At 39.4% G+C, this 27,015-nt stretch overlaps 2 protein-coding genes across 3 annotated transcripts in view; one reads left to right on the forward strand and one right to left on the reverse strand.

Annotated features, from left to right (window-relative positions):
* Positions 1-2,131, forward strand: part of LIPM (lipase family member M) — a 30,513-nt gene extending 28,382 nt beyond the window's left edge. Inside the window, exon 10 of one of the 2 annotated variants that reach the window (XM_013983531.3) lies at positions 652-2,131. In XM_013983531.3, coding sequence (XP_013838985.1) covers positions 652-921 — 270 coding nt within the window. In that variant the 3' untranslated portion in view covers positions 922-2,131. The remainder of the gene's footprint in view (positions 1-651) is intronic. The other variant, XM_001928440.5, reaches the window with a different exon arrangement.
* ANKRD22 (ankyrin repeat domain 22) lies at positions 1,785-26,070 on the reverse strand. The gene is made up of 6 exons (XM_001928460.7): positions 25,850-26,070; positions 13,111-13,302; positions 9,076-9,183; positions 6,818-6,895; positions 3,522-3,620; positions 1,785-3,245 (listed from the first exon to the last, which is right to left on the reverse strand). The coding sequence occupies exons 1-6, from the start codon at positions 25,868-25,870 to the stop codon at positions 3,168-3,170; spliced, it is 576 nt and encodes a 191-aa protein (XP_001928495.2). The 5' UTR covers positions 25,871-26,070; the 3' UTR covers positions 1,785-3,167.
* Positions 26,071-27,015: the final 945 nt, after the last annotated feature.

Below are 27,015 nucleotides of genomic sequence, written 5' to 3' on the forward strand. Positions count from 1 at the left end.
AAAGGATAATTATTTATAAATTATTAAAGGATAGGATAATTATTTATAAATTATTAAAAGGATAGGAGCATTATCTTTTGAAGGCAATTCATGTGTTAAATCTTTCTTAATAGGAAGGTAAAGAACTGAACATGTAATGCCTAAAATGCAAGTCAATGGATGTGGTCTTTTCATTTAACCTAGTGAGTTCTTACAGATAGCACCCCCATTTCACAGATGAAGAGACTGAGGTTCAGTGAGGTTAAGTAATTTTTTACCTTCAAGTAGGAGCTGAAGCAGAAACTCTTAATCCCATTCTATATGGCTTAGTGCCCATGCACCCTTCCTCACAACACAGGCATGTTTACTATGTTTATTTGAAAAGTAAATGATAATTACCTTCAGAATGGATAAGCCGTGAGGTCCTACTGTACGGCGCAGGGAACTCCCACCAGTCACTTGGGTTAGACCATGATAGAAGATAGTATAAGAAAAAGGATGCGTATAGGTATGACTGGGTCACTGTGCTATACAGCAGAAATTGACAGAACACTGTAAATCAACTCTAACAAAATAAAAAAGAAAAAAGAAAAACGAAAAAAGAAAAGTAAATTATAAGTCTGGAAGTCCAGACGTTATCTACAATTAAAAACGATTCCTTTTTTTTTTTAGCCAACTCCTGTAAGGTACAAAGTTAGAGACATGACGGTCCCTACGGCAATGTGGACTGGAGGTCAGGACTGGCTTTCAAATCCAGAAGATGTGAGAACCCTGCTCTCCGAGGTGACCCACCTCATCTACCATAAGAACATTCCCGAATGGGCTCATGCGGATTTCATTTGGGGTTTGGATGCCCCTCACCGTATGTATAATGAAATCATACATCTGATGAAGCAGGAAGAGACCAGCCTTTCCCAGGGAACTTTCGGTGTCAGCTTGTAAAGTCTCTGATACGGACAAGTCTTAGGAAAAACCTCATGGAAGATATGACCGGAAAATGGGGCCGGGATCTACAGATGGAGGATTTTAAAGATTTCCAGCATTGGAAGCCTAGCTTTTAGTAGAAGGGAGATAGTGAAAGGAAGGCAAAGATATAATATACATTCTTTCAGATTAACTGCCCTAGAACTGACATTTAATTTTCTTTCAATAAATTAAACTACTCGTGGAGTGAACATAGGTTTCCTGTGCTATTATATATTCTGCCATCTTAAAGGGTAGGTTTTACGTGACAGCTAAAAATTATCTAGATTTTCTTTATGTCATTCAGGTAAACCTCCTTAAAACGTTTTTTTCTATGAGCCATTTTTTTGGAGTAACAAAGTGAAAGGACAAATTGGGACAGAGGCAGAGGTCTTGAATCTCTGGATCGTTGTTGAATTTGAGAAAATAGTCTAAACGTTTCTACCTTATTGCTACAGAAACATAGCACGACCTCAGGAAGCCACACTGCTTTAACAGAAGAAAAAGAAAACTCAATGAATAATATAGAAGAAAAGGCCAAGTTTTATAGTTTAGTGTCAGAGAAGATACTTTTGTAGGATATTTATGAGGTTTCCAATAAATGAACTATGCATTGCGTAAACTACCCGTGTGTGTCAGGACCTAAATTCTAGTCCTAACTCGTTTGAGAGTTGACAGCTTGTTGCTAGGAGACCTACTGGCTACAAATGTCTGGCCCAGCTTTCTGCCTTCAAAAATTAAAAGCTGGGAAGAGAGTTTTATAATGTTATGAACATAATGAAACAAATCATGTATTTTATCCTTTGCTCTTGACAAAGATACTGTTAGACAATCACCTCAACTTATTTACAAACATGAATTTATTTCTTTAGAAAAATTGTTGTATTTTCACACAGCTTCAAAGACATTTTATTCAATGATAAATTACATGGTATGGTTATTTTGCAAAACGCTGACATCACATCAAAGGTAAACTGGTACTGTGTTGAAGGTATACCGATGTGTGAAGTTCCTTTTTTTTTTAAAACTTCCCCAGAGTCACCTGATAACTCGGTTCAATATGAATGGATCTTAATGTGTTAGGAGATATTTAAGGGCTTCAGAATCTATATCTATACACTGCTACTTCCCTCACCAAATATGTGCCTTAAGGCTCTGTGCACAGTTCAATAAATATTACTGGATTTTATTTTTATTAGACCTTTGTTCTGTTCAAGGATGGTAAATCTTTCATGCTTAGACTGTATTTGTTACTACCCATGGTGTGGTTTAGTCCATGTCTAAAGATGTTCATAAGTCAGTCTTGCTTTGCAAAATCTAGTCATTTTAATATGCGATTATTTCTGCTCTGTCTCCCTGACAAAGCACTTAAGACAAATATTTCCATATTCACGATCTCTCCTATAGAAGTATAATCCAGACACCACCTCATCATATAGCTCTATTTCTTATAAAGAAAATCCTTTCTCCCAACAATTTACACTAATATTAATTTTATCAACAACGAATACACCATACTAACAAACTTAGTCATGCCTTGCGTTCCCAAGAGAATTATACAGATATTTTTGAACAGTTTGATAGTTACATAATCTTGTTCAAAATCAAGACGGCTCTTGTTTGTAAACTGACAACAAAATGTCTAGAGGTATGCTATTACACTGGCTTTCTGGAAAGGAGTACAAAGCCCTGACTCATGGCATTTGCCGATTTCTACAGAGAAAACTGATGGATGATTTTGATAAAGTTGTTTCACCAAAGGAATATTTACATAGGACTCTCTAAACCTACACACATACACTCACCATTCTGTACAAATGTACATGTTTGATTCTTCCTCTGATGACTCAAAGGAGCATGGAAGGAATAGTTTGTCTCCTGGGGCAGGATGTGGACAGGACAACCTCTTTATAAGAGCAACACAACGGAAAAAGGAGAACACGGATAATGCTGATCCTCTCCTTCAGGAGAGACTGAGTTTGAAAAATCCTTTTTTACTGGAGAATCCAACAGCTTTAGGATTTCCCCTGGAAAGAATATGACCACGGTGAATTCCACTGAGCGAAAAGAGTATAAATACAAAGTTTTTCAAAAATGTTATCCATGGTAACCATCATTCTCCCCATAACATGTTGGCCTCCAGGTTGAGGGGTCCAGAGACCAATAGTCCAAGATGGAGATAGAATCCAGACCTTTTTCTGCTGCTTCAGATGAGGCCACAAAGATTAGTTTGCTTTCCTGAGCATTAATTCAATCTGGGAAAATTTTAATCTCCGTGCAATATCCAGGGAACTCTCACCATGCTGAGGAGAAGAAGAAATTATAGTTATTTCTCTCCAATAAAGTCAAATGTCAATGCAAAGTGACTAGTAAACAGTTCAGACCGATTGACTCAGGTTTGGTAAGGGCTGCAAATGTCATTCGGTTCTAGCAATAATAGAACTTGGCCCCTTGGCCCCTTAAGAAGGATGCATATTTTGCTGTTTACTTCAGAAGCTATTATTTTCCATCCACACAAGGCCAAAGTTAGAAGGTTATGTGGCTGGAGGGACCCCAGGCCCTAGTGCACAGATCCTTACCTTATTCTTTATCCTGGGGTCTGCATGGGCTTTAAGCAGCAGAGGGATGAGAGTCTGGTTTTTCATTTCACAGGCGTAATGCAGCGCAGTGCAGCCATACTGAAACACAAAGGACCAACGCTCAAGTTCATCGGTCGAAATCCTTACACATTGTAGCACGTGGCTTCCTTAGCAAGTACTTTTCACATCCTGTGTACAGCTAAGCCAAATAAACAGTCTGCAAACTATCTATATGCAACCACATTGCTTGTACTTAAAAAATCTTTTCTCTCTCCACATGTAATTATTAATGTCCTATAAGCCATTCATATCTTCCCTTCTTATTTTCTGTTCCAGACCAAAGAAATTCAGCTTATAAAAGGCTGGTGATGAATTATCCCAAGGTTTCTTTGTACAATTCTATATGTCTGGGCCATCATTACTTTGATCCTGTTGCCATTGTTTCTCTTAGTCTCCACATGGGTCTTTTTGCAAGTGTCATCCCTCTACGGTTCTTGATCAAAATTCCTACAGTGATTCTACTGCATCACTTAAAGCTGGGAAAGCTGAAGAAGGTGGCTGGTGCTGAGACTGTTATAGCACGCCTACCAGATCAGGGCCAGCCCAATATTGGCCTTCCATCTTTCCTTTGTCATAGCTTATGTATTATACAGTAGTGTGTCTACTGTGTGGGTCTAATTTAAAGCATTGACTACAGGTCAAAAGAAATTGATAGCTGGAGTATTTGTGCCCAACATTTTGCTTTTCAAAAATCAGTCAAACAATTATGATTTTTAATAATAATATTCAACAAGTGAAGAAATAATATCCTTGACTGTTAAAACTAACAGAATTAACACTAGATCTTATTCCCCAGAAACTCTTCTAAGATCATAGGAAATAATGCTGCAATTACTTATTTGTATTAAGTGATAATATAGTAAATGAAGCTCTGCCTCTGAATTTTTCCATGTCAAGTAAAGAGAGACGTTACCTAAAAATAGACTCTACAGGAGTTCCTGTCGTGGCTCAGCAGTTAACAAACCTGGCTAGTATCCATGAGGACTCGGGTTTGATCCCGGGCCTTGATTATCAGGTAAAGGATCCAGCATTGCTGTGAGCTGTGGTGTAGGTCACAGATATGGCTCAGATCTGGCATTGCTGTGGCTGTGGCTGTGGCATAGGCCAGCAGCTGTAGTTCAAATTAGACACCTAGCCTGGGAATCTCCATATGCTGCAGGTGTGGCCCAAAAAAAAAAAAAACCAAACAAACAAACAAAAAAACACAATCTACTGCATCACTTAAAGCTGGGAAATAGATCTTAATACTCAGATAGTTTCTGAAAAATAGTGGGGAAAGAGTGTGGCTGTGTGTGCATGGGTGTGCCAAGGGCTGTTGATTCTCTATTTGGAGGTGGAGGGAGACACAGATAACTAGAAAAATGTCCTAAAGAAATTTCAGTCACAGACAGTTTTAAACCTTTTGAATGTAAATAAAAAGACCAAGAAAGACCTGTAACAAGTCTTTTACTTAGTTTTTAAAAACATCTTAATACATTTCAAAGTTATATAAGGAAATGATGAACAGTGGTAGTCTATCCAAATTAACCCCCATATTCTGTTTGAAATAAAAGGAAAAATATACATTTCATAAATGTATTCTCATGTGTGTTCTTCCCCCCTGGCCACACACACACAAAGCCACGTCCATTTAAACAATGATACCAGAGTTTCCGTCTTGGTGCAGTGGAAATGAATCTGACCAAGATCCATGAGGTTGTGGGTTCGATCCCTGGCCTCACTCAGTGGGTTAGGGATCCTGTATTGCCATGAGCTGTGGTGTAGGTCACAGACACGGCTTGGATCTGGTGTTGCTGTGGCGCTGGTATAGGCTGGCAGCAACAGCTCTGGTTAGACCCCTAGCCTAGGAATCTCCATATGCCCCAGGTGCGGCCCTAAAAATACAAAAGACAAATAAATAAATAAATAAGACAATCCACACACAAAAAAAAATAAAATAAAAAATAAACAATGATACCAATATAACAAAACGAAAATGATGTAAATAATTCATAGAAACAGGGTTAGGGACATTTTCTCTATCACAGAACAGTGGTAACACACATGCCCACACAGACAGACACATTAAACTAAATCAGGGATCACAAACAGAATATTGGTTTGCTTAGGATCAAATTTCAAATTGCCTGCTTTTTCCAATAAAGAACTGGGAATCTGATAAGAACAGATATTACACTTAATCTTAGCTGAGAAGCGACTGATGCAAACTATTGCCTTTGGAATGGATAAGCAATGAGATCCTACTGTATAGCACTGGGAACTACATCCAGTCACTTATAATGGAGCATGATGGAGATAAAGGGAGAAAAAGAACGTACATATGTCTGTGTGACTGGGTCACTTTGCTGTACAGTAGAAAACTGACAGAACACTATAAAGCAACTATAATGGAAAGAATAAAAATCATTAAAAAGAAATCTGGGAATCTAAAATTTTACTTCACCAGTATAAGCAAATAAAATTCCTACAAGTAGACTTTTGATCCCTTTATGATCATTTAAGAATGCAAGATGCGTGTAAGCATGTGGAGCAAAAGGTGAAAACAAAACCTTATATTTATAAACAGGAAGAAGTTAGTTGACGTTACTCCTCCTGTTATACTGTACTTATCATTTGGATTTTGCTTTGACATTAGACCTTATCTTTTGTTAGTTGACAGGTGGGGACCGTCTCACCAGTGAGTTGGGATCTTGGCTGCAGCAGCAGCTCTTAACATTTCATTGAGCACTTAACTATGTGCCAGGCACTCTGCTCAGTGCTTTACATGAAGGGACCCTAGAAATAAGGACCAGCAATGTCTTCATTTTACAGAAACTGAGAGTCAAGTAAGTTTAAAACTCACCAGAACTCACAAAGGTAAAAAGTGCAAGCCTAGGTTTACACATAGGCATTCTGACTCCAACTTAACTACTGCGGGTGGGATTTTGTAATCAGGGTCACCATTTTGCTCAATGTCTCATCAGTGGTGCAGCAATTTTTTTTTTTTTTTGAATAGTCCATATTCCATAAAAGTGTTATTTCCATTAGTTTAGTGGAAGTATATAAACAGTCTCAAGTTCACCTGCCTGGCAGTGAAAAGAAGAGAGGGAGGGAGGAAAAAAGAGGGAGGGAAGGAGGGGAAAGTAAATGTACAAACATTTCTGAAAATAAAGCAAACGACTTTATAGATGACCAATACACTACCTCCAAAAAACATTTTGAATGTTATTTCAAAATGATTAAAAATATAAACTTACGCAATCTGTAGCATTAACTTCAACACCAGCTTCAAGTAGCATTCGTACAAGAGCCTCATTCTGCTTCGTCTTTGATACCTGTTACAAACAGCAAGCACAAGAACAAGAGAGGTTTATTTACAAACCTTGTCTCCATCTTACATCTGGACTATTCTAATTAACACCCTTCATTTTAATCCCAATACCCCTACGCCTCTGCCATTATTTGACTAATGGCTTATTCTTCACTACCCTCTAACTCTCCCGAGGACAAGGACTACAAGTATCTTGTTCTTTATTGTATTCCTAATACCCAGCTTGGTGTCTGGCATATTGAAGGTCCATAATAAATATGTGTTGAGTGATTGAACACATGAATGAAATTAACGAGGCTCCTTAGGAATTCCGTGGTGGCCCAGCAGGTCAAGGATTTGGCTTTGTCACTGCTGTGGCTCTGATTACTGCTATGGCTCAGGTCCAATCCCTGGCCTGGGAATTTCTGCATGCTGTGGGCATGGCCAGGAAGCAGACAAACAAAAAAACTGGACTCTTCAGAAATCCACTTTTCTTGCCTAGTGCTCTGAGATTCTGACTACAGGACACTTTGAGCATCCCTCCAACTTCCCATCGCTTTAGGGAGCATGGTACTCCCTGCCCAAGTGGGCATGTCCTGCAGTTCAGCCCTTTACCATTTAGGAAGCCCCTCTGGCCCCAGTTGTCTCCTCTTTGCACTTCTCTCTTTTGTCAGCATCTAAACTGCCCTTTTCCTCCTATCCTCTGATGTAACACAAGCCTCTCTCGTCCCTTCCCCTTTAATTTCCTCTCAAGTCTCTTATCCCTTATACATCACAAATTTACAATTTCAGGCCCCATGGATTAATAAAACAGGTGTACAATTAGAGCTGAGTTAATCACTGTAATTCATATTTTTGCCCAGGCCTCCAGCTTTAAACATTGGAGCGTCTTAGAAAGCAAGGTTGGGTGTCAACAAATTCTGAATGAGCCTTGCTAATCACAGTTGTGATTTTTTTTTCTTCATAATCCCTAAAAAGGTTTGGCAAACAATGATAGATTCTCCTCCACTCCAAAACTACAAATATTTAAATGCTATGCACTAAGTATAACAACTTTTCAAGGACTTTTCATGATATAAACAGATTATGTGTTTATCAGTGAATTATAGTTTTCTCTCTCATAAATCCAGGCATCGAGATCGATGTATCATATTTAATCATAATTCTTTAAAGTTTATAACATTTAATTATCCAAGAAGATAATAACATTACCTACTGGCAGACTTTGTTCTGGAACTTATGGTAATAAGAACAACTAACACCCATAGTCTATTAGCAACAAGAGAAGGGCATTAGTCATTTAACTGGAGTGAATTATGCATCTGTGGAGTCACTTCTCAAAGGCAGAACTAGTCACAAGAGGAACCAGATGGAAAAGTCGAATGAGTCAGTGCAAACATTTCACTATATTTGGGAGTAAAAAAAAAAAAAACTCAAGCTTCATCTTCTATTATAATATAACCGCATTCCCATACCAACTACACATCTTTCTTTATGGAAGCAAATTGCTGCATGCCTTCAAGCATGAATGAGTAAATCTATCAAGCTTAAAGGTGGGTTTCAAATTCTCTATAAGATCTCCTGTGTTTGTAAGCTTCTTGATGCAGATCTCCTGGGATCTGTTTTTTAACTCACACCAGGGTGGAATGATAAAAATCAGGATCTCAGAAAGATATGTACAAAGATTTAAACTCCTCTTACCAAAAAAAGAGAAATTGGAGAAAGAGGAATTTTTTAAAAAGTATTCTGGATTTTTGCTTTTTCTTCAGATGATTCTTAAGATTAATTTTTCTAAATAAACATTGCACAAATTATTTTACTATTGACTGATTTACTTGGCTACCTTTTTTCTTACTTTATCAATCATAGCATGGCATATATGTTGGAAATGCCATTTATAGAATACAAGTCAAAAGCTTATTTTGTTACTACTTCTTTTTTCCTTTTTTCTTTTTTTTCGCTTTTGGCCATCCCATGGCATATGGAGTTCCCAGAGCCAGAGATCAGATTTGAGCTACAATGCAGCTGCAGCAACGCTGGATCCTTTAACCCATGGTGCCAGACCAAGGATCAAACCTGCGTCCCACCTCTCTGGAGACGTCAACAACCCCATTGCGCCACAGCAGGAACTCCTATTACTACTATTGACCTCCTATGTTATTGATCTACACATTGGCCTTGTGCTCTCACAAGAGCTGTACTTACCATGAGGAAATACCCGATAAGCAGGACAGGCATTAAGAGGATAATGAGTAGATAATCAAAGAAGGTAAATCTTTTCTTCACAGCATAATGCAAGCAGGTTCTCTCTTTCTACAAGATGAAGAAAAGGACCCTTTACTAATAAAATACTATGTTTTGAATTGCATATTTTTAGATTTCCATGTCAAAAAATGCAGTGAGTGCTTTTTTTGTTTTTGTTTTTGTCTTTTTAGGGCTGCACCCAGGGCATATGGAAATTCCCAGGCTAGGGGTCAAATCAGAGCTGTAGCCACTGGCCCTACACCACAACCACAGCAACGTGGGATCTGAGCCAGGTCTGTGACATGCACCACAGTTCACACCAAGGCCAGATCCTTAACCCACTGAGCTAGGCCAGGGATCGAACCTGCATCCTCATGGATACTAGTCAGATTCATTTCCCCTGAGCCATGACAGGAACTCCGAGTCTGTGCTTTTTACTTTTGTGGTACCATAGCACCTCCTTCTGTGGTGGATGTCTAATTAATAAACCCAGACTTTCATCAACCAAAATATTGAACAGAGTCTAAAGAAAAAGGCCCCAGAAAGCCAAAAAGTGAAATGTGCACTTTACAAAGCACCAAAAGGTGGATTCTCACACTCATTTTAGTTTGGGGTCAAAAAATACATTGAGATATACACATCATGGGACTAAATTTAGTATGAAAAGTTATAGCTACTCCTTAATCATTTACGGTACACAGTTATTCATTTGGTGGTTTGTCTATAGGAAAATTTTAACCACACAGCTATTTGTATGTGTTCCCTCATGCACACAGACAGTGCTGGAAGAATGGAAATAATTTATTCTTCAAATGGGTGAGTATTTGTCAGGTGGTAGACAAGCGTCTAGGAATTATCGGTGATAGAGCCTCGGGGCTTCATAATCAAAGATAGATGGAAACATGAAGAGATAAGTATAATGCCAAATAGGCATGGTGATTGGCATTCTAACCACATCCATGAGAAGAGAGGGAAAGTCAGGGAGAGTTTCATTTCCACTGTTTTTAAATGAGAATACATTTTGTTTTTCTAATAGCAAAGTATACATGTTCTGTGTAAAAACTAGACAACGGTATAATTATAGAATTTAAAATCACCATTTTTAGAGATCCTGCTGTGTAGCACTGGGAACTATGTCTAGTCACTTCTGATGGAGCATGATAATGTGAGAAAAAAGAATCTATACTTCTATGTGTAACTGGGTCACCATGCTGTACAGTAGAAAATTGACAGAACCCTGGAAATCAGCTATAATGAAAAAAATAAAAATCGTTATGTAAAAAAATAAATAAAAATTAAATCACCGTTATTAAACATCCCAGAGTTAGTTGTTAACATTTTGCTATATCTTCATCCAGTCTTTTAAAATGCATCTATGTGGAATTTTAAAATGTAAGATTATACAACATACACAAAATTGTATCTGCTTTTTAAATCAAATGCATAATTTACTATGCATTTTTCACTGACGAAAATTTTTTGGCATTTCTATTGTAGCCAAATTCTATTCTTTGTGGGTTAAGGACCCAACGTTGTCTCTGTGAGGATGTGAGTTCCATCCCTGGCCTCCCTCAGTGGATTAAAGATCCAGCATGTCTGCAAGCTTCAGCATAGGTCACAGATGCAGCTTGGATCCAGTATTGCCAGAGCTGTGACGTAGGCCTCAGCTGCAGCTCCAATTCGACCCCAGCTTGGGAAATTCCACATGCTGCAGGTTTGGCCATAAAAAGAAAAAAAAAAATATTCTCATTGGCCAAGAAAACAAAACCACCACCACTTTCTGTGTAATCTAGCCAAGAAGAAGACCTGGTTTCGTGAGGGAGAGCAGGAAGCCTGGTCTCTATCAGGTTCCTAAGAACTTACTTATATCTGCTTTTTTAAAAAAATTAACATTTAAAAAAATTAGCATTTAGAATCTGTGCATTTTCCTATGCTATTTAATATTTTTGAACACATAACTATAATGGCTGCACAGCTTACCACTGAATGGAGTTATTCTAATTTATTTCACCGACACTACCTGCTGAACATTTGGGAAATTTTAATTTTTCATTTTCATGTATACCACTGCTTGAACATCCTCATGTATAAACCTTCGTCAACCTTTCTAAGTTTGACCTTAGCAAAAGTCTCAAAAGATACAATTCCTGGCACAAAAGGCATTAGTGCTTTTCATACTATACTGCTAAATCGTGCTTCAGTAAAATGATAATGATTTACACTTCCTTCCTGATCATCACTGATTTTCGGTTTAATCCTGCTCAGACAGACAAAAAAAAAAAAAAAAAGTACACACACACACACACACACACACACACACACACATATATATATGTTTTAATTTAATTTACTTTCCATACAATCCATGTCCTCTTTTAGCCATGTCCATGTGTACCAACACCAGAGCTTTTGGTTGTTGTTGTTGTTTTAAGCCGCACGCTCAGCATGTGTACATTCCCCAGCTAGGGATCCAACCTGCACCTCAACAGCAACCCAAAATCACTGCAGTGACAATGCTGGATGCTTATCGTGTTGAGCCACAAGGGACCTCCTTGTTGGTTTGTTTTTAAGGCCTCTGTTTTTTTTAGTATTTCTGAAGATCGCTCATAGATTTAAGAAATGAGATAGCACTGGTTCAAACTATTTATGTACAAAGATTGGTATTGGGGGAAAGTAGAAAAGACTCAACCTTTAAAAACCATTGAATATTTTAAAAATAGAAGATCACAAACCAAACACTACTGACAAAACCTCTAGTAAAGCACCCACTAAAGTCCTTCCCATAATTTCCCTGAGCAGGCTGGCTTACTTAGGCTCTGTGCAAAACAGAGATGGGGTACCTCCTTAGCCCCGTCTGTGTTAACAAACCTCCCCCTCCCTGGGCCTCCTAACCAGCAAGTCTCCTGAGAGGGTATGTACACAGAGATGGCTCTCTTGGCCCTCACCTCTCACCGCCAGACCGGACATCTGGCTTCTCATCTGGGAGCTGGAGCAATCATGACACATTCTACTAAGCTTTGTATCTGTTAGATTCAGATGAGCCAAGACTTGCTTTTCAGCGCAATCACACACAAAAATAGGAAGCACGAACAAGAAAGGCCAGTAGTGATCCATTTTCTAATCCACTGTTAGTTCACATGAGCTGGTCTTCAGACTGACTCAGCAGGGGCCAGTGGGGCCCTGCAGGCTACGTTCCCTCACTGGATGTGCTTGAGCGGATATAGGGCGTTCACAGTGATGACGAGCAGTGGTTTGTTATATGTACTGGGTGTACTTTAAATGTTGCCTTCACTGTGCTGCAGATACTGGATGTTCCAAAGAGGTTCTGAAAAGATGCTGACAGCTCTTCCTTAATCCTGAAGACTCCACGTCAGCTAACAATGCATCTTGAAGTATGCTCTGTGTGCCTTTCTGTCTGGTTTCAAATAGCCTCTGGTTCATGAGCATATCTGTTCTTGGCAAATTTTTGGCTGAAATCCTTTTTTTCTAAAGCAAATTATAGGACCTTCTAGAGATCAGAACATTGACATAGTAAGTAAAAATCTAACTAATGAAATAGGAGAATTATGACCAAATAGCACCACCAGGTCAATACTTTTTTTCCCCAGGAAATCTTTCCCATTACTTCTAATAGTCAAAAGGAAAAAAAAAAAAGAATAGGGAAAGAAGAGGAGCAAGGAAAAGCATTGGGAAGAGGAGGAAAAGAAAGGAAGAAGCTCTATCCAGACAAATGAGTGAACCACTCCTTTTTTTTTTTCTTTTTTTTCAGAAACACAAGGAAAAAATTACCCACAAAATCCACAAAATATGCTTGCTTATTGAACTATGTTTTGTTTTGCTTTTTCAGATAATATGGCCTCAGTATATGTCAACCAAAAAAGAAAGTAAGCCAAAAAAAAAAAATTGTTGGTATTAGGAGCTGCAAACAATCAGAAAATGATATTGAGTACTTCCACTTATGGGAGGAGAAAGGGATTACCACGATCATGGCCTCACCTGGTTTTTGAGGTTCACATCAGCGTTTCTCCTTAGAAGGAAGGAAACCATCCTCAGGTGCCCTCGTCGGCAAGCACAGATGAGGGGGGTGTCTCCATTAAAGCCGTCCTGAACATTGATAAAGCTTCTGTCTTCCTTTACCCACCGCCACACTTGACCCAAGTCATTCTGATAGGCCGCCTGGCAGATAGGCTGGAAAACAAAAGGGGGTTTCAAAATATGGGAAAAATTAAACCACATCAAGGAAAATCATCCCCCAATACCTTAAAATTCAGTGTTTTCAAATTGTAATACACTGCTCTGTAGATGAGATTTTGAGTCTCAGTCATGCCGAGGCTTAAGTCTAAAACAAGTCTAAGTCTACCAGGAACCTCTTAGGATTGCCTAAATTGCTTGGCACTCAGGAACACTCATCCAATGGACGAATGAGTGAGTAAAAGGATGCACTATTGTTGATTCGACCCAGTAAGGAAATCGTGTGTTGGGGCCATGGATGGTTGATGCCTGTCAGAAAAGCAGGGTTTTACTCAAGATAAAATCGGCATTGTGGAGCCATTTAGGGCAGCATCAGGTAAGGGGACAAAAATGCATGGCCCCCCGTACTCAAGGAATTCCCCATAGGGGGAAAGACTTATTTTAGACGAATAATATACAGCAATTAGATGTTTTTTATTTTAGAAAGCATTACAAGGATCTTTGCAAAGCACGATAGGAGTTTAACAGCAAGGCTTGAGCAGACCTCATCTTTCTTCCTTTCTCCCTTCCTTCTTTCCTTTCTTTTTCTTTCTTTCTTTCTTTCTTTCCTTCCTTCCTTCTTTCTTTCTTTCTTTCTTTCTTTCTTTCTTTCTTTCTTTCTTTCTTTCTTTCTTTCTTTCCTTCTTTCTTTCTTTTTCTTTCTCTCTCTCTCTTTCTTTCTTTGTTTCTTTCTTTCTTACTTTTTCTTTCTTTCTCTCTCCCTCCCTCTTTCTTTCTTTCCTTCCTTCCTTCCTTCCTTCCTTCCTTCCTTCCTTCCTTCCTTCTTTCTTTCTTTCTTTCTTTCTTTCTTTCTTTCTTTCTTTCTTTCTTTCTTTCTTTCTTTCTTTCTTTCCAGCTGCATCCATGGCATATGCAAGCTCCCAGGCTAGGGGTCAAATGCCACAGCTTGTGGCAACTCTGGATGCTTAACCCACTGAGTGAGGCCAGGGATCAAACCCACATCCTCATGAACACTATGTCAGGTTCTTAATCACTGAGCCACGACAAGAATTCCCTGTTTTATTTTTTAATGGGTAATTACTTTCCCCCCCTCTGCTCTCCCTCTGAACTCTCTCCTTTTTTCAATACTTCATGTTTAGTATCTCCCATCTGGGCCCTCCCTTACTGCTCCCTCTACAAAACAAAACACTTTTCAGCCTCTCTCTTCACCTGGCTAACTTTTAACTCAATCCTTCATATCATTTAACTTTCATTTTATGGAGTTCCCATCATGGTTCAGTGGTTAATGAACCCCACTAACATCATGAGGACGTGGGTTCAATCCCTGGCCTCGTTCAGCATTGCAGTGTAGGTCACAGACATGGCCCAGGAACCTCCATATGCCACAGGTGCAGCCCTAAAAAGACAAAAAAAAATTTTTTTTCCTTTTATCTAAGTCTTTTCTTACTCCAATGTTCATTCAAAGCAACTGGCATAGCTCTTTTCATAATTATTTGTAATTGTTAATTTTAAGCTAGTGTGATCAGGAGGGGTTGAGGCCACAGTGAATGAAAGAAGGCTCTGAAGTTCAGGTCATAAATTCTACGTGGCTAGAAGCTACATCGTTCCGTTCACCACCATAGTCTCAGCATTGAACACAGCATGGGGCACCTGATAGGCAAATCTTAAATATTTTCAGGTTGATTTTAATTAGATAGTGCAAAAAAAGCACTTAAAGTACTTGGCACATGAATGATTCTCAATTTATGCAAGTTATTATCATTGCTTATTAAGATTAATTGCATTAATTAGCAGTATCTTCCATGAGGTAAAGAAATAGTAGTAGTCAGAGATGGCAGGAGAAACTAGAAAAAGATACGGCCCAAATACAAAGAAGGAAAAGCTTTTTTTAAAAAATTAGAAAATTAAGTTAATCGTGATGTCTAATTTTTAACTAGATATCACATACATGTAATTTGTTGCATGAACTACACAGGCAGCTGGAGTCTATGCTGTTATAATCTCTCAGTCACCACTAGGGGGCAGGGTCATAAAAGTACTGACAAGTCTATCATCAGGGAAAAAACTGTTACATAGATGTAGCTGCAGAGAAAAACCTATTTCACTTTTTTTAATTTGCCGTACACCAGTGATAATTTGCCAGTGATCACTGCTATTCACAGACTCGCACTTGGGAAGTGATGGTCTACTGCGCAGAACTTTAAAATGGGCGGCTATAGAGTTCATTTTTCTGGTGAAAAGTAAAATATCTCCTGGGCTCAGACATCACATGTGAAATCTTTTTAAATGGCCACATCTGTAGCATATGGATATTCCCAGGCCGGGGACTCAATCTGAGCCACAGCTGCAACCTATCCTGCAGCTGCAGCAATGCTGGATCCTTTAATCCACTGTGCCACAGTGGGAACTCCCCACCTATAAATTACTCATTTTTCTTTTCCTAAAATTTTAAATTACAATATTAAAAAACTGGAGTTTTCATGTAGTTATCTGGCTTTCCAGCGTCTCTTAAAAAATTGAAAAATTTGACAACATTGAGCTCACAGTTACTCAGAACACCACAGAAATCTCCCACTGTTTGGCTCCTCAAAATCTTTACTGAGAGTTAACTATAAAGAGGAAAAGAAAAGTGGACAGTCTTCCTGCAGGAGTTGCCCAGTCCCCTTTGAGTGCTTTCTCAATCCCATTTGAGCAATTTCACTTAGAGTATTTATCTGATCTTATCTTCCAATCTTTCGTAGACGACTTCTGTGTTTAGCAATATCTGCTAAAAAAGAAAAAAAAAAGGTTTTAAAGTTTCAGGAAGGAAGATAGAGTTAAGAGAATGAAGTGTAAGAAATGGATTTGATCACTAACAACCATTCAGAGATCAATTTTTATACAGTGTTGGGCAGAAGGCTGAATGCAGGGGCCTGAGAATGTGGTCTGTGAAGACTCAGTGTGATTGGAGAGGAATCTGTGATATGTTTGGTAATGAAAGCTAAGAGGGGGCTAGTGAGTGCCCAGAGGGATGTAGCAAGGTCCAGCCAAATCTCTGCACATTGGTAGGCAAAGTGGCAGCATTTAGAAGAAGAGCTGAAATGTCAGGAACAGAAGAACAGGTGCAAGAAAGGACACAGCCAGAAGAAGCCCCAAGAGGGGCAGCGATAGCTGCCACTGGGTGTCCGTAGGTCTAGACAGGTCCTACACTTCTCTTCTGGGTAAGCAAGGGGCACAGATGTCCAAAAGTTGGGAGACACTAGAATTGGGAGTCCCATGGCATCTAACTCTTAAAACAAATAAATGAGGTGACTTCAATGGACATAAACGTGGGGCGGAGTGTGGGGGGGGGAGTGGTTACAAATACAGACACTGGAAGCAAACTTTCTGGGTTCCAGTCTCAACTCCACCAGGTAATAGGTACGTTACTTGGACAACATACTTAAACGATTTGTGCCTGGTTTCTCTCTCCATCTGATTATCATGTCTTCTTTATCAGGTTCCAGAAAGGATTAAGCGTGACTGTATAGATGAAGCTCTTAGTTCAGGTCTGACGCATCATAAACCCTTAATTAATGTAAAGCACTCTTATAATTATTTTTTAAAAACTTAAGGAGCCAGTGAAAATGATGGGCAGAGGTGGGGTTATGAAAGAATAAATAATCACTGAAAGAGAATGAAGAAATGATAGGGTAGATAACAGAAGTGCAGCCTCATCCTGACTAAACAGAATGGCAATTTGGTTCTAAGGCCAAAGCAGGGGAGGAAAGATAAATATTAGCAATAGAGAGAAATTTGTGTTAGCTGAATTTTTTGCCAGAAAGTCTGAGGTTTGATCTTTATACTTCATGCAAACATGTATTTATCATAAATAAATAGATAGGCATAGATAACTCAATAGACAGCCATACATTTAAATAAATGGGTTAAAGATGTAAGGAAGCAAAATATGCCATCCCCAAATGTGTCTCTTTGGCAGGAGGATTAATTTAGGCTGATAATTTTTAAGAAACAGAAAGTCAGGAAGTCTTTCTTTTTACCTCCCCCTTAACTGCCTAAAGAATTTAGATAAAGGGCCTCTTCGGGAGTAGAACTATCTCCCAAGGTATCTGCAAAGAATGTGGAAGAAATTCAGCAAAGCCTAGAGATCAGAGTCAATTCTATGTCCCACCATCTCCGCAGACCAGCAAACATGTATTTTCCGAACAATTGCTTTTCCATCTTTATATGATTCGCCTTCTTCCCCTTTAGCATCCCAAGCCACTACCTCTTATGCCTTTCAAGTTGCACTGTGGATCCTTCAAGGCCCAGTCATAGTTCATGTTCAAGAAACCTTCTCTTTTTTTTTTTTTTTGTCTTTTTTTTTAGGGCTGCTCGCATAGCACATGGAAACTCCCAGGCTAGGTGTTGAATCGGAGCTGCAGCTGCCGGCCTATGCCACAGCCACAGCAACACAGAATCTGAGCCACACCTGCAACCTACACCACATCTCACAGCAGTGCCGGATCCTTAACTCGCTGAACAACGCCTGTCCTCACAGATACTAGTTGGGTTCATTACTGCTGAGTCACAATGGGAACTCCCAAGAAACCTTCTCGATCTATCCTCCAGCAAGAACTATACAAGCTGCTCAGTGGTCTTTTTCCAGCAGGTTAGGTCTAGTCTTCCTAACTAGACTGCAGCCTTCCCGAAGTCAGACTTCTATCGTGCTGAGCACATAGAATGTGGATGAAAAACTTGCTGGAGTTCCCGTTGTAGCTCAGTGGGTTAAGGATCCAGTGTTGTCTCTGTGAGGATGCAGCTTCCAGCTTCCACCCCTGGCCCTGCTCAGTGGGTTAAGAACACAACGTAGTCTTCATGAGGATGTGGGTTCGATCCCTGGCCTCCCTCAGTGAGTTAAGGATCTGGCGTTGCCAGAAGCTGCAGCATAGGTCACAGATGTGGCTCAGATCTGACATTGCTGTGGCTGTGGTGTAAGCCGGAAGCTGTAGCTCCAATTCTACTCCTAGCCTGGGAACTTCCACATGTGGCAGATGCAGCCATAAAAAGAAAAGGAAAAAAACACTTCTTGATTGGCACACTGATCATCCACCTGACCTGGCTGAGGAAGTGAGCTTAGAGAAGGGACTGAGGTTTAGAAAGTAACATATCATATAAGAACCACGTCAGTATTTTAGCTCAGGGGTTCAGGATCCTTGGCTAAGTCTTAAAAGTACTTTTAAAATACAGAACCACATCCCACTACTGGCCACTGAGTTGGAGTCTATGTGAGCAGGGTGAGGGCATTAAAAATTTCTTGTGATTCTAAGGCACAGTGAAGCTTGAGAACCACTGCCAAGATAAAAGAAACAAGCCCCCATACTGAAAGTAAAGCCATAATGAAACATCGCAATTCCTTTTTTTTTTTTTTTTGGTCTTTTTGCCTTTTTGAGGGCCGCCCCTGTGGCATATGGAGGTTCCCAAGCTAGAGCTTTAATCGGAGCTACAGCTGCTGGCCTACTCCAGAGCCACAGCAACACCAGATCCAAGCCACGTCTGTGACCTACACCACAGCTCACTGCAACGCCGGATCCTTAACCCATTGAGTGAGGCCAGGGATTAAATCCGCAACCTCATGATTCCTAGGCAGATTCGTTAACCACTGAGCCATGACGGGAACTCCAAAACATCGCAATTCTTATACTAGTATTAGTTAAGTAGCATTCAAAGTTCTTGGAACTTGAAATATTAAGTACAACTTTCTATGCGCTTTAGTTTTCCCATGCGTCTGACTTTGAAAATAGCCAAGAACAGGGTGCTAGAGGCTCACCCCATCCCACTTTGCTTCTCCCTTTTCCAAGCCCTGTACCACAGTTCATGGCAATGCAGGATCCTTCACCCACTGAGCGAGACCAGGGATCGAACCCATGTCCCCATGGATACTAGTTGGCTTGTTATGGCTGAGTCACAATGGAACTTCCTCCAAGCCCTAAAATATAAGTACCTCTGGGTAGCCCATGATCCATTCAGCTTGTTGATGATTAAATAAAATATCCTGTGTATATTATCTAACATAACAAGGTTTAACACTGCTCCAAGGATAATAGACATCACAGCTGGAAAAATACCTGGTATTATTTTAGTAACATAGAAATATTGGAACTGTGTGCACCATTACAGATGTCTCTAGAAGCAAAATTTCTACCCCCACCCCCACTCTCAGTATTGGTTCCCCTGAAATGGATGGAGGGATCTTCTCTAATTGTCACTCTAATGAAATACCACGTGGAACTCTGCCTGAGCTTCACAGAACTTGATAAATTGCTTATACCAACCATCTCCGTAATGTTCCCTAACAATTTCCAAGGAGGATTTGTGGTTTTTTCATGCAATGTGGTTCAGGTAAAGAACCTTGTACACTAATGAAATGTCTTCCTAGAAAAGGCAAGAAGATATTTACTTCCTCTGCAATTCAGGAAATCTTAGAGAACACAATGCAGGTTTTATTTTATTTAGCCAAGAAATCTCAAGCTTTTCTTTCTGATGACTCATTTCTTCACAGACTGTGATTTGTAAATTTCCTAGTAAATTCTTTCAAACAAACAAACAAAAAAAGCACAAGAGGAGTTCCGGTCGTGGCGCAGTGGTTAACAAATCTGACTAGGAACCATGAGGTTATGGGTCTGATCCTTGGCCTCACTCAGTGGATTAAGGATCTGGTGTTTCTGTGAGCTGTGGTGGTAGGTCACAGAAATGGCTTGGATCCTGCATTGCTGTGGCTCTGGCATAGGCCAACAGCTATAGCTCCGATTAGACCCCTAGCCTAGGAACCTCCATATGCCATGGGTGCAGCCCCCAAGAAAAGACAAAAAAAAAAAAAAGAAAAAAAACGATTTTTTTCAAAAAAAAAAGATTGTCTTAGGCCCACTTAGCCTTTAAGTAACCTGAAGAAACTTTCCAGCAGTGGTTGGATTATGAGGAGTAGTAACAATGGAGGGGAAATCAAGGCAGGGCACACACTTAACTGTTTTCTATTCTTTCTCCAACACATTCTTCTTGAGAAAGTGATATTGTCTTCACTTTTTTTTTTTTCCCCGGGAAGCAAAAGAAGCCTCATTACCATACTTGAGAAGCTCTGAGGTCAATGAAGAGGACCAGGAGAGGGCCAGAAAGCCTTTGTCTTCAAGCATGAGGAGAAAAGGTGAGGAAGAATGCTTGCATCTGCTGCACCCAGCCCCTGGAAGGCCTGCTATCTCCCTGCTACCTCATACCACCCAAAAGAAAAACGCAGGGCCCAGAGAAAAGAGTAGTGTCACTCTTCTTGTCTCCTGAGCCCAGGACTTCCTGCCAAACTGGCTGCCAAAGGCAGGGAGGACCCTGCTAAACTGACATTATTAAGAATTACTGGAGCATGGCAATGACAAAAAGCAAGTCAACCTTCCAACGACTTTATGAGTCTCTAAATTCTGAGTGGATGATAAAACTTCCTATCACCTGCTCCTAGATGAACTGCTCTCACCAGCCTACCTATCATTCATTGCTCAGGTATTCCAATAGGCCCAGCTCACCACGATTCAGATTCTCCACACATACGCTCCCTGCCCGGACACTCTCCTCGTGCATCCCAAGACGAGATTCCTGCCCAGCTTGAATGTCATTATCTCACAGGAGACTTTCAGATCAAATATAATGACATATATACTCCCCTCTCAGATACTTTCTCTTTGCTCTCTGGCTTCCTTGATTCCTCCTTTCACTATTATCATTATTTTTTTTTTCAATTTGTATATTCATTTTGCATTAGTAGCTCCAAGAGGTCAAAATCCACTTTTATGTATTTCTCACTATGTACCAGCTGCTGACATGTGCCTGGAATATAGTGTGTGATTGAAAAATGTTGTTGATTAAATACATGGATGAGTGAATGAGTGAATCAATATTTACAAATGTTTAGTTCTTGTTTCTGTTCATACCCTGAAGTTATCATTTCCTTCCTGAAACTTGATTTAGGACTGCCTTATCATTGGTGAAATACGTAAAATACACAAGGAAAGAATCAAGAAACCAATTGGGGTTTATGTTATATATTACACATATACGATATAGATTATAAATATTATAAATATATAATGCCAAAATTTTGTGAGGGGTTCAATATTCAAACAAAATTGATTGAGAGCGTTGATAAGATTATGAGAGAGATTCTTTTTTTTCCATTGCCCTTGTCTTTCCTTTTGCCTTATCATGGATTGACAAAATGTTTAGTGCTAAGCTGGATCTTATCCAGCCCTCTTGTTTTTAGATATCAAAACTCTGACTCGGAGAAGTTAAATGATTCCCCCCAACTGCCCCAAGTTCCTGGCACAGTGGGGACTAAATCTTAGGGTTTTTGGACTTGCAATCCAATGACCTTCCCATTCATTACATCGCTATTTCTGTCTCCCCTGAGTGTTCCTCCCCCTGGTACCAGCTCCCCCCAAAGCCCCACTCAGCCTAAATGGCTTTCTCTGGACACTGCTCCTCTTTAAATCATGTGCTCTCTTTCTAGGGTAAGGTCTTACTCTCTGAAAAATGAAAAAAAGATCCATTCCTAAAGGATTAACATTAAGAGAGAGAGAGTGTGTGGGTGTGGGTGTGTATGTCTGTTTATAAGTAACTTTAATGACAGACTTTTCCAAAGCTCAAAGGCACACATCACTGTAATATGATTTTGTAGATATTCCTTTTAGAGCTTGTTTCCCCAGCAGACAAGAACAGGACCTAAAGAAGATTCTATAGGTCTCCTAAATAAGAAATCCTGAGGTTTATAAATTAAGTTCTTTGACATCTTCCTTCTTCCTAAATTTCGTAATACTTTGCAATGCAACACCTCTCTTCAGGGTGGGAGTAGAATGTATCTCACTGGAACCTGGAATTAATTGACCCTATTTTTTTTAACGAAGGGAAAAGAGCAATAGCGTATCGTAGTGGGGAAGAATACTGGCAAAAAAGCAGAGTGGTTAAGACAGCTTAGTTTATGGTATATTTCATCGCCATCAGAAAGAGCAGTAGGACAAGAAATTAGCATGTTTGTCAGGTTTGTAAGCAGAATTTCCCTATATTTCCAGATGCAAGTTTGTAGCCAGGAAGTTCTTTTTAGCTACATAACTCTGGGCAAGCTCTTGAAACTGTCTTTGCCTCAGTTTTTTCATTTGTGAAACTGAGGATAGTCATAGGGACACTCTGATACGGTTGATATGAGTATTAAATGAGTTAATACACATAAAATGTTGAGAACACAGCTAGGCACATAATAAGCCTTCATTAAGTGTGTGTTATTATTATAAATAGAATGAGTCAATATGAGTGATAAGGATTTAAATGAGTCAGCCCTGTTTAAAAGTCCTGTCTTACATAGCTGGGAGTGATCATGCCAAGCAAGGCTCTCTCACTGAGCTCGGAGCACCCCCTCCACTGCAGACTTTAGGACTGAATCTGGGAGGCTCCCTTTTCTCTTCTTCTTTCTTAAAAATATACCAGAAAGAACCTAAATACCAATTGGTGAATAAAGGATAAAGAAGATGTGGTACTGGAGTTCCCTTTGTGGCACAGTGGAAAGAAATCTGACTAGTATCCATGAGGATGTGGGTTCAATCCCTGGCCTCACTCAGTGGGTTAGGGATCTGGTGTTGCCATGTGAGCTTCAGTGTAGGTTGCAGATGTGGCTTAGATCCTGTGTTGCTGTGGCTGTGGTATAGGCTGGCAGCTGTAGCTCCAATTCATACCCTAGCCTGAGAACTTCCATATGTCACAGGTGCAGCCCTAAAAAGCAAAAAAGATGAAGAAGAAGATGTGGTACATATATATAATGTATACAATGGAATAATTATTCGGCCATGAAAAGGAACAAATTTTTGTCATTTGCAGCAGCAAAAATGGACCTTAAGGATATTATGCTAAGTGAAATAAGTCAGACAGAAAAAGACAAATACATATGCTCTCATATGTAGAATCTAAATAACAACAACAACAACAACAACAAAACTAAAAAACACGAAAAAGAGCACATGACTATAGAGAATAGATCAGCGGTTGCTTGAGACAGGGGGCAGGGTGTATGAAACAGGTGAAAGGGATCAAATAGTACAAATTTCCAGTTTTAAAATGAGTAAGTCATCGGGATATAATGCACAGCACTGTGACTATAGTAAATAATACTGTGTTGCACGCCTGAAAACAGCTAAGAGTGAATATTGAAAGTTATCATCAAAAAAAATTTTGTAACTATGTATGGTGACGGTTTTTAACTGGACTTATTGTGGTGATCATTTTGCAACTCACACAAATACTGAATTATTTGTACACCTGAAGCTAACATAATGTTATTATACCTCAATGAATATATACATGCCATATATATAAAATAGCATAACTATTAGCAATGCAAGGTTCTAAAGGATAGTAGAATATGCGCCCCAATTTATACCTCTGAAGTTTGAGCGACAGGAAATTGAGAAGCAGATACAAAGAACATTCTATTTAGCTAAAAGCAGGATATAAATTTGCAAAGGTGCTCCCCCTTCCTTCCCTACCAGGAAGGACAAAACTTACCTTCGTCAACCCGGAGAAAGCACCAAAGTAATCTACATAATAACATTTACTAACTAGCCTTATCTTCTACTAGCTCCCTGGCATATTTGCCTTCCCTCAATTTGCTGCCTTAGAAACTCAAAGTCCTCTTCCTTTATCTTGCCGCCTCTCTAAAAATGTATTGTTCTTTTATAAGATGCTATAGGAGCCCAAGGTCTAAGTTCCTCTTTGAGTTACTCAAAAGTAGGATTACTTGTGATACTGAGTTGCATGGAAACACCATTTATCCTAACACTACCTTGGACTATCTTTGATTTAATATTATGAGATTTGAATAATCACCTATGAGCCTCTAGGTAAGTTAGGGTTTTTAAGGCTGTGTCTGTGTGTGTGTATGGGTGTGTGGTTGTTGCATTTGTTTTTAAATATCATAGCATATTCTGCATTGCTTTGTCCCCCTCAATATATCTGTTAAGTGAAACATTCGTTCCACTTATGGGGATATTCTCATGGATACTTATAAATAATTCAACATATGCTGCCTTGCCTTGACTCAACCACTTGCCAAATCAGCACCCCATCAACAAGCAATTATACTACTCACACAACGTCTTTTTTTAAAGTAATTATTGTGGGAGGGTCTAGACAACAGTCTGGCTGCTCACAACGAGGTCCTGAACCAGCAGTTAATAGGGGAAGTTGAAAGGCATAATCTTAGGCTCCACCCTGTTCTACAGAATAATAATCTGCATTTAAACAAGATCTTTGGGTGATCTGTACGCACATTAAAATTTGAAAAGCACTAGCCTAGAGCAGTGTTTCTCCCCGGGTGGGGGGGCGTGGGGGGTGGTAAACTGGTCGCTCACATCAGAATCACTTGGGAGGCTCTTCTAAAACGGTTTCTAGACCCTACCCCAGGCGGAGCGAAACAGACTTTCTTGGGTGGAGGCCCTTGAAACTGCATTTTCAACAAGTTCCTCTCCCTGGCACTTAAGCAATCTAAGGTTTAAGAAAGGCCAGAGTAGCATTTTAGAATATTACCTGACATATGTGAATTCTTCACCAGCCTAAACCTACTGGGCAAGACATACCTAGAATTATAAACTAATCAAAGAGCAAATTGACTACATAAAGGTGCTTGTTCCTACACACACACACACGCACACACACATACACACACAGACACTGACACACAGACACACACACAGCCCTGGCGTTAGACATAACTGCCAATACTGAGAAATCGCCTTTAGTATTAGAAGAACCACCCAAAGAACTTCGTGTAAGCATCTGTAATGAAATGCAGACTGACCGGTTATTTGTGTATGAGAGGAGAGGAAGCAAACCATGAATAACTATGTCATTACACCTCTTAGCCTCTCGTTTAAATGTTACTCTCTTACACTCCTTTGAAACACTATTAAAAATTTTATTTAATTCTGGTAGCTTACTCTCAAAACAGGAAGAAGTATTTCTATATCCATGAAAATACCAAAAGCTCAAAATATGAAAATTATATTCTGTTTTTATCCTTCTTCTATATAGGGATAGTCTTTATTAGTAATAGCTAGAGGTGCATTTCCTTTCAAATTCCAAGCTATATACATACGGTTCCATAAAAGAACCAGGCTTGTTTAGAATCTTTTGCTTCTTTAGAAAATCCAGCTAAGGACAATTTTTACTTGTCCTCAGGATGTTTGACCTCAGCAAACACAACTCCATTAACTCCATTTTCATAAACTCCATTTTACAAATTAACCCGCAAATATCTGGACATCATGACCTGTATACCACATAACGCCACTCATGTCTAGCTGAAGGTTTAGGCTCACAGAAAATTTTCCCTTAAACTATTAGAAATGTCAAAAAGGCTAGACACAGGACTTTGTTTTAACTTCATACTCTTACAGAAAGGTCAAAGAAAAGGAGACTAATTAGCAGGGATAGGAGATTCCATTTGAAGCAAATCAGCGATTTTTAACATCTTTGGAATCTTCTTTCTAGAGAAGTTACATACCTCAGAGTATAGGATTCCCATGCTGGTCTTTCACAGACTTACTTCACCTCTACAACTTCTTGAAGCTTCTGGAGGTATTTCCTATGAATAGTGAAATCCTTCCCAGCCAAAAGAAAGGTCCCTAGGAGCCTAGGTCGGTGGCAAGTTCTTTCTTTCCACACTTGCGAGCTTTCTTCCAGTAACCCAGGCAGCCACACACCTTCCAGAGAGCCCAACCCAATGAAACAAGGGCATTAGTTTACAGTGTAATGAATGACCCAAGTGGTGTATCATCTAATGTTACAACCCTGAGAAACCGGTTTCTGAGTCATATCTGCTCTGCCAGTGGTAACATGGAAAGAAGGAAGCAAAGATGAGAGGGGAAGGAAAGTGCTCACACTGGCAGGAAGGACTCAGGGTTCAAAACAGGGTACTGCGTTTAGGACATTTCCTAAATGAAATCTGGTTTTCAGCGGCTATTATAAAAAGCTACATGCAAACAATCTTATTTGTTAGAGACATACATGTCTGCATAGGATTTGACCTTTATGAAAAATAATCGTCCACACCATCACTATGGATTCTTGCTATTTTTAAGCACAGATAAGTTTATTATCCCTTGATATTTTTATTAATATAAACAAATTAAAATAATAAAATCAATGTATAAGGTATATTATTTTTTTACGGCCACATTAGCGGCATATGGAATTTCTCCAGCGGGGGATTGAATCCCTGGTGCAGCTGAGACCTATGCCACAGCTTCGGCAACATCGATTCATTGAACCCACTGAGCTGGGTCAGGGATCAAACACACACCTCTGCAGAGACCCAAGCCACTACAATCAGATTCTTAACCCACTGTGCCACACCGGGAATCCACTATGATATTTTATGTACATAAATGTGTTCATAATCACTTTCAAGGGCATCTCTGAGCAAAGTTAGATCAACTCATATTGAAAAAACTAACTTTTGGAAGAATTAGTCCCATTTACATTCTATTAATTCAATGATCTTAAAAGGTTTAGGTCACAATTATGGTATCACCATATTTGATTTTCCTATGAGCACTTTAACTAAGAAATACCTTTCCAGCTAATCAGTCTTGTAAATGTAATAAATGAAATTTACTCTAATGTAATAAACATTAAATTGTCTTAAACATTCTAATAGTGTTTTCAAAT

Source organism: Sus scrofa, chromosome 14 (assembly GCF_054392235.1).
Source record: "Sus scrofa isolate SSC_HxYL_T2T_F1_AM1 chromosome 14, Sscrofa_HxYL_maternal_Yorkshire_Landrace_v2.0, whole genome shotgun sequence".
NCBI classification, from domain to species: domain Eukaryota; kingdom Metazoa; phylum Chordata; class Mammalia; order Artiodactyla; family Suidae; genus Sus; species Sus scrofa.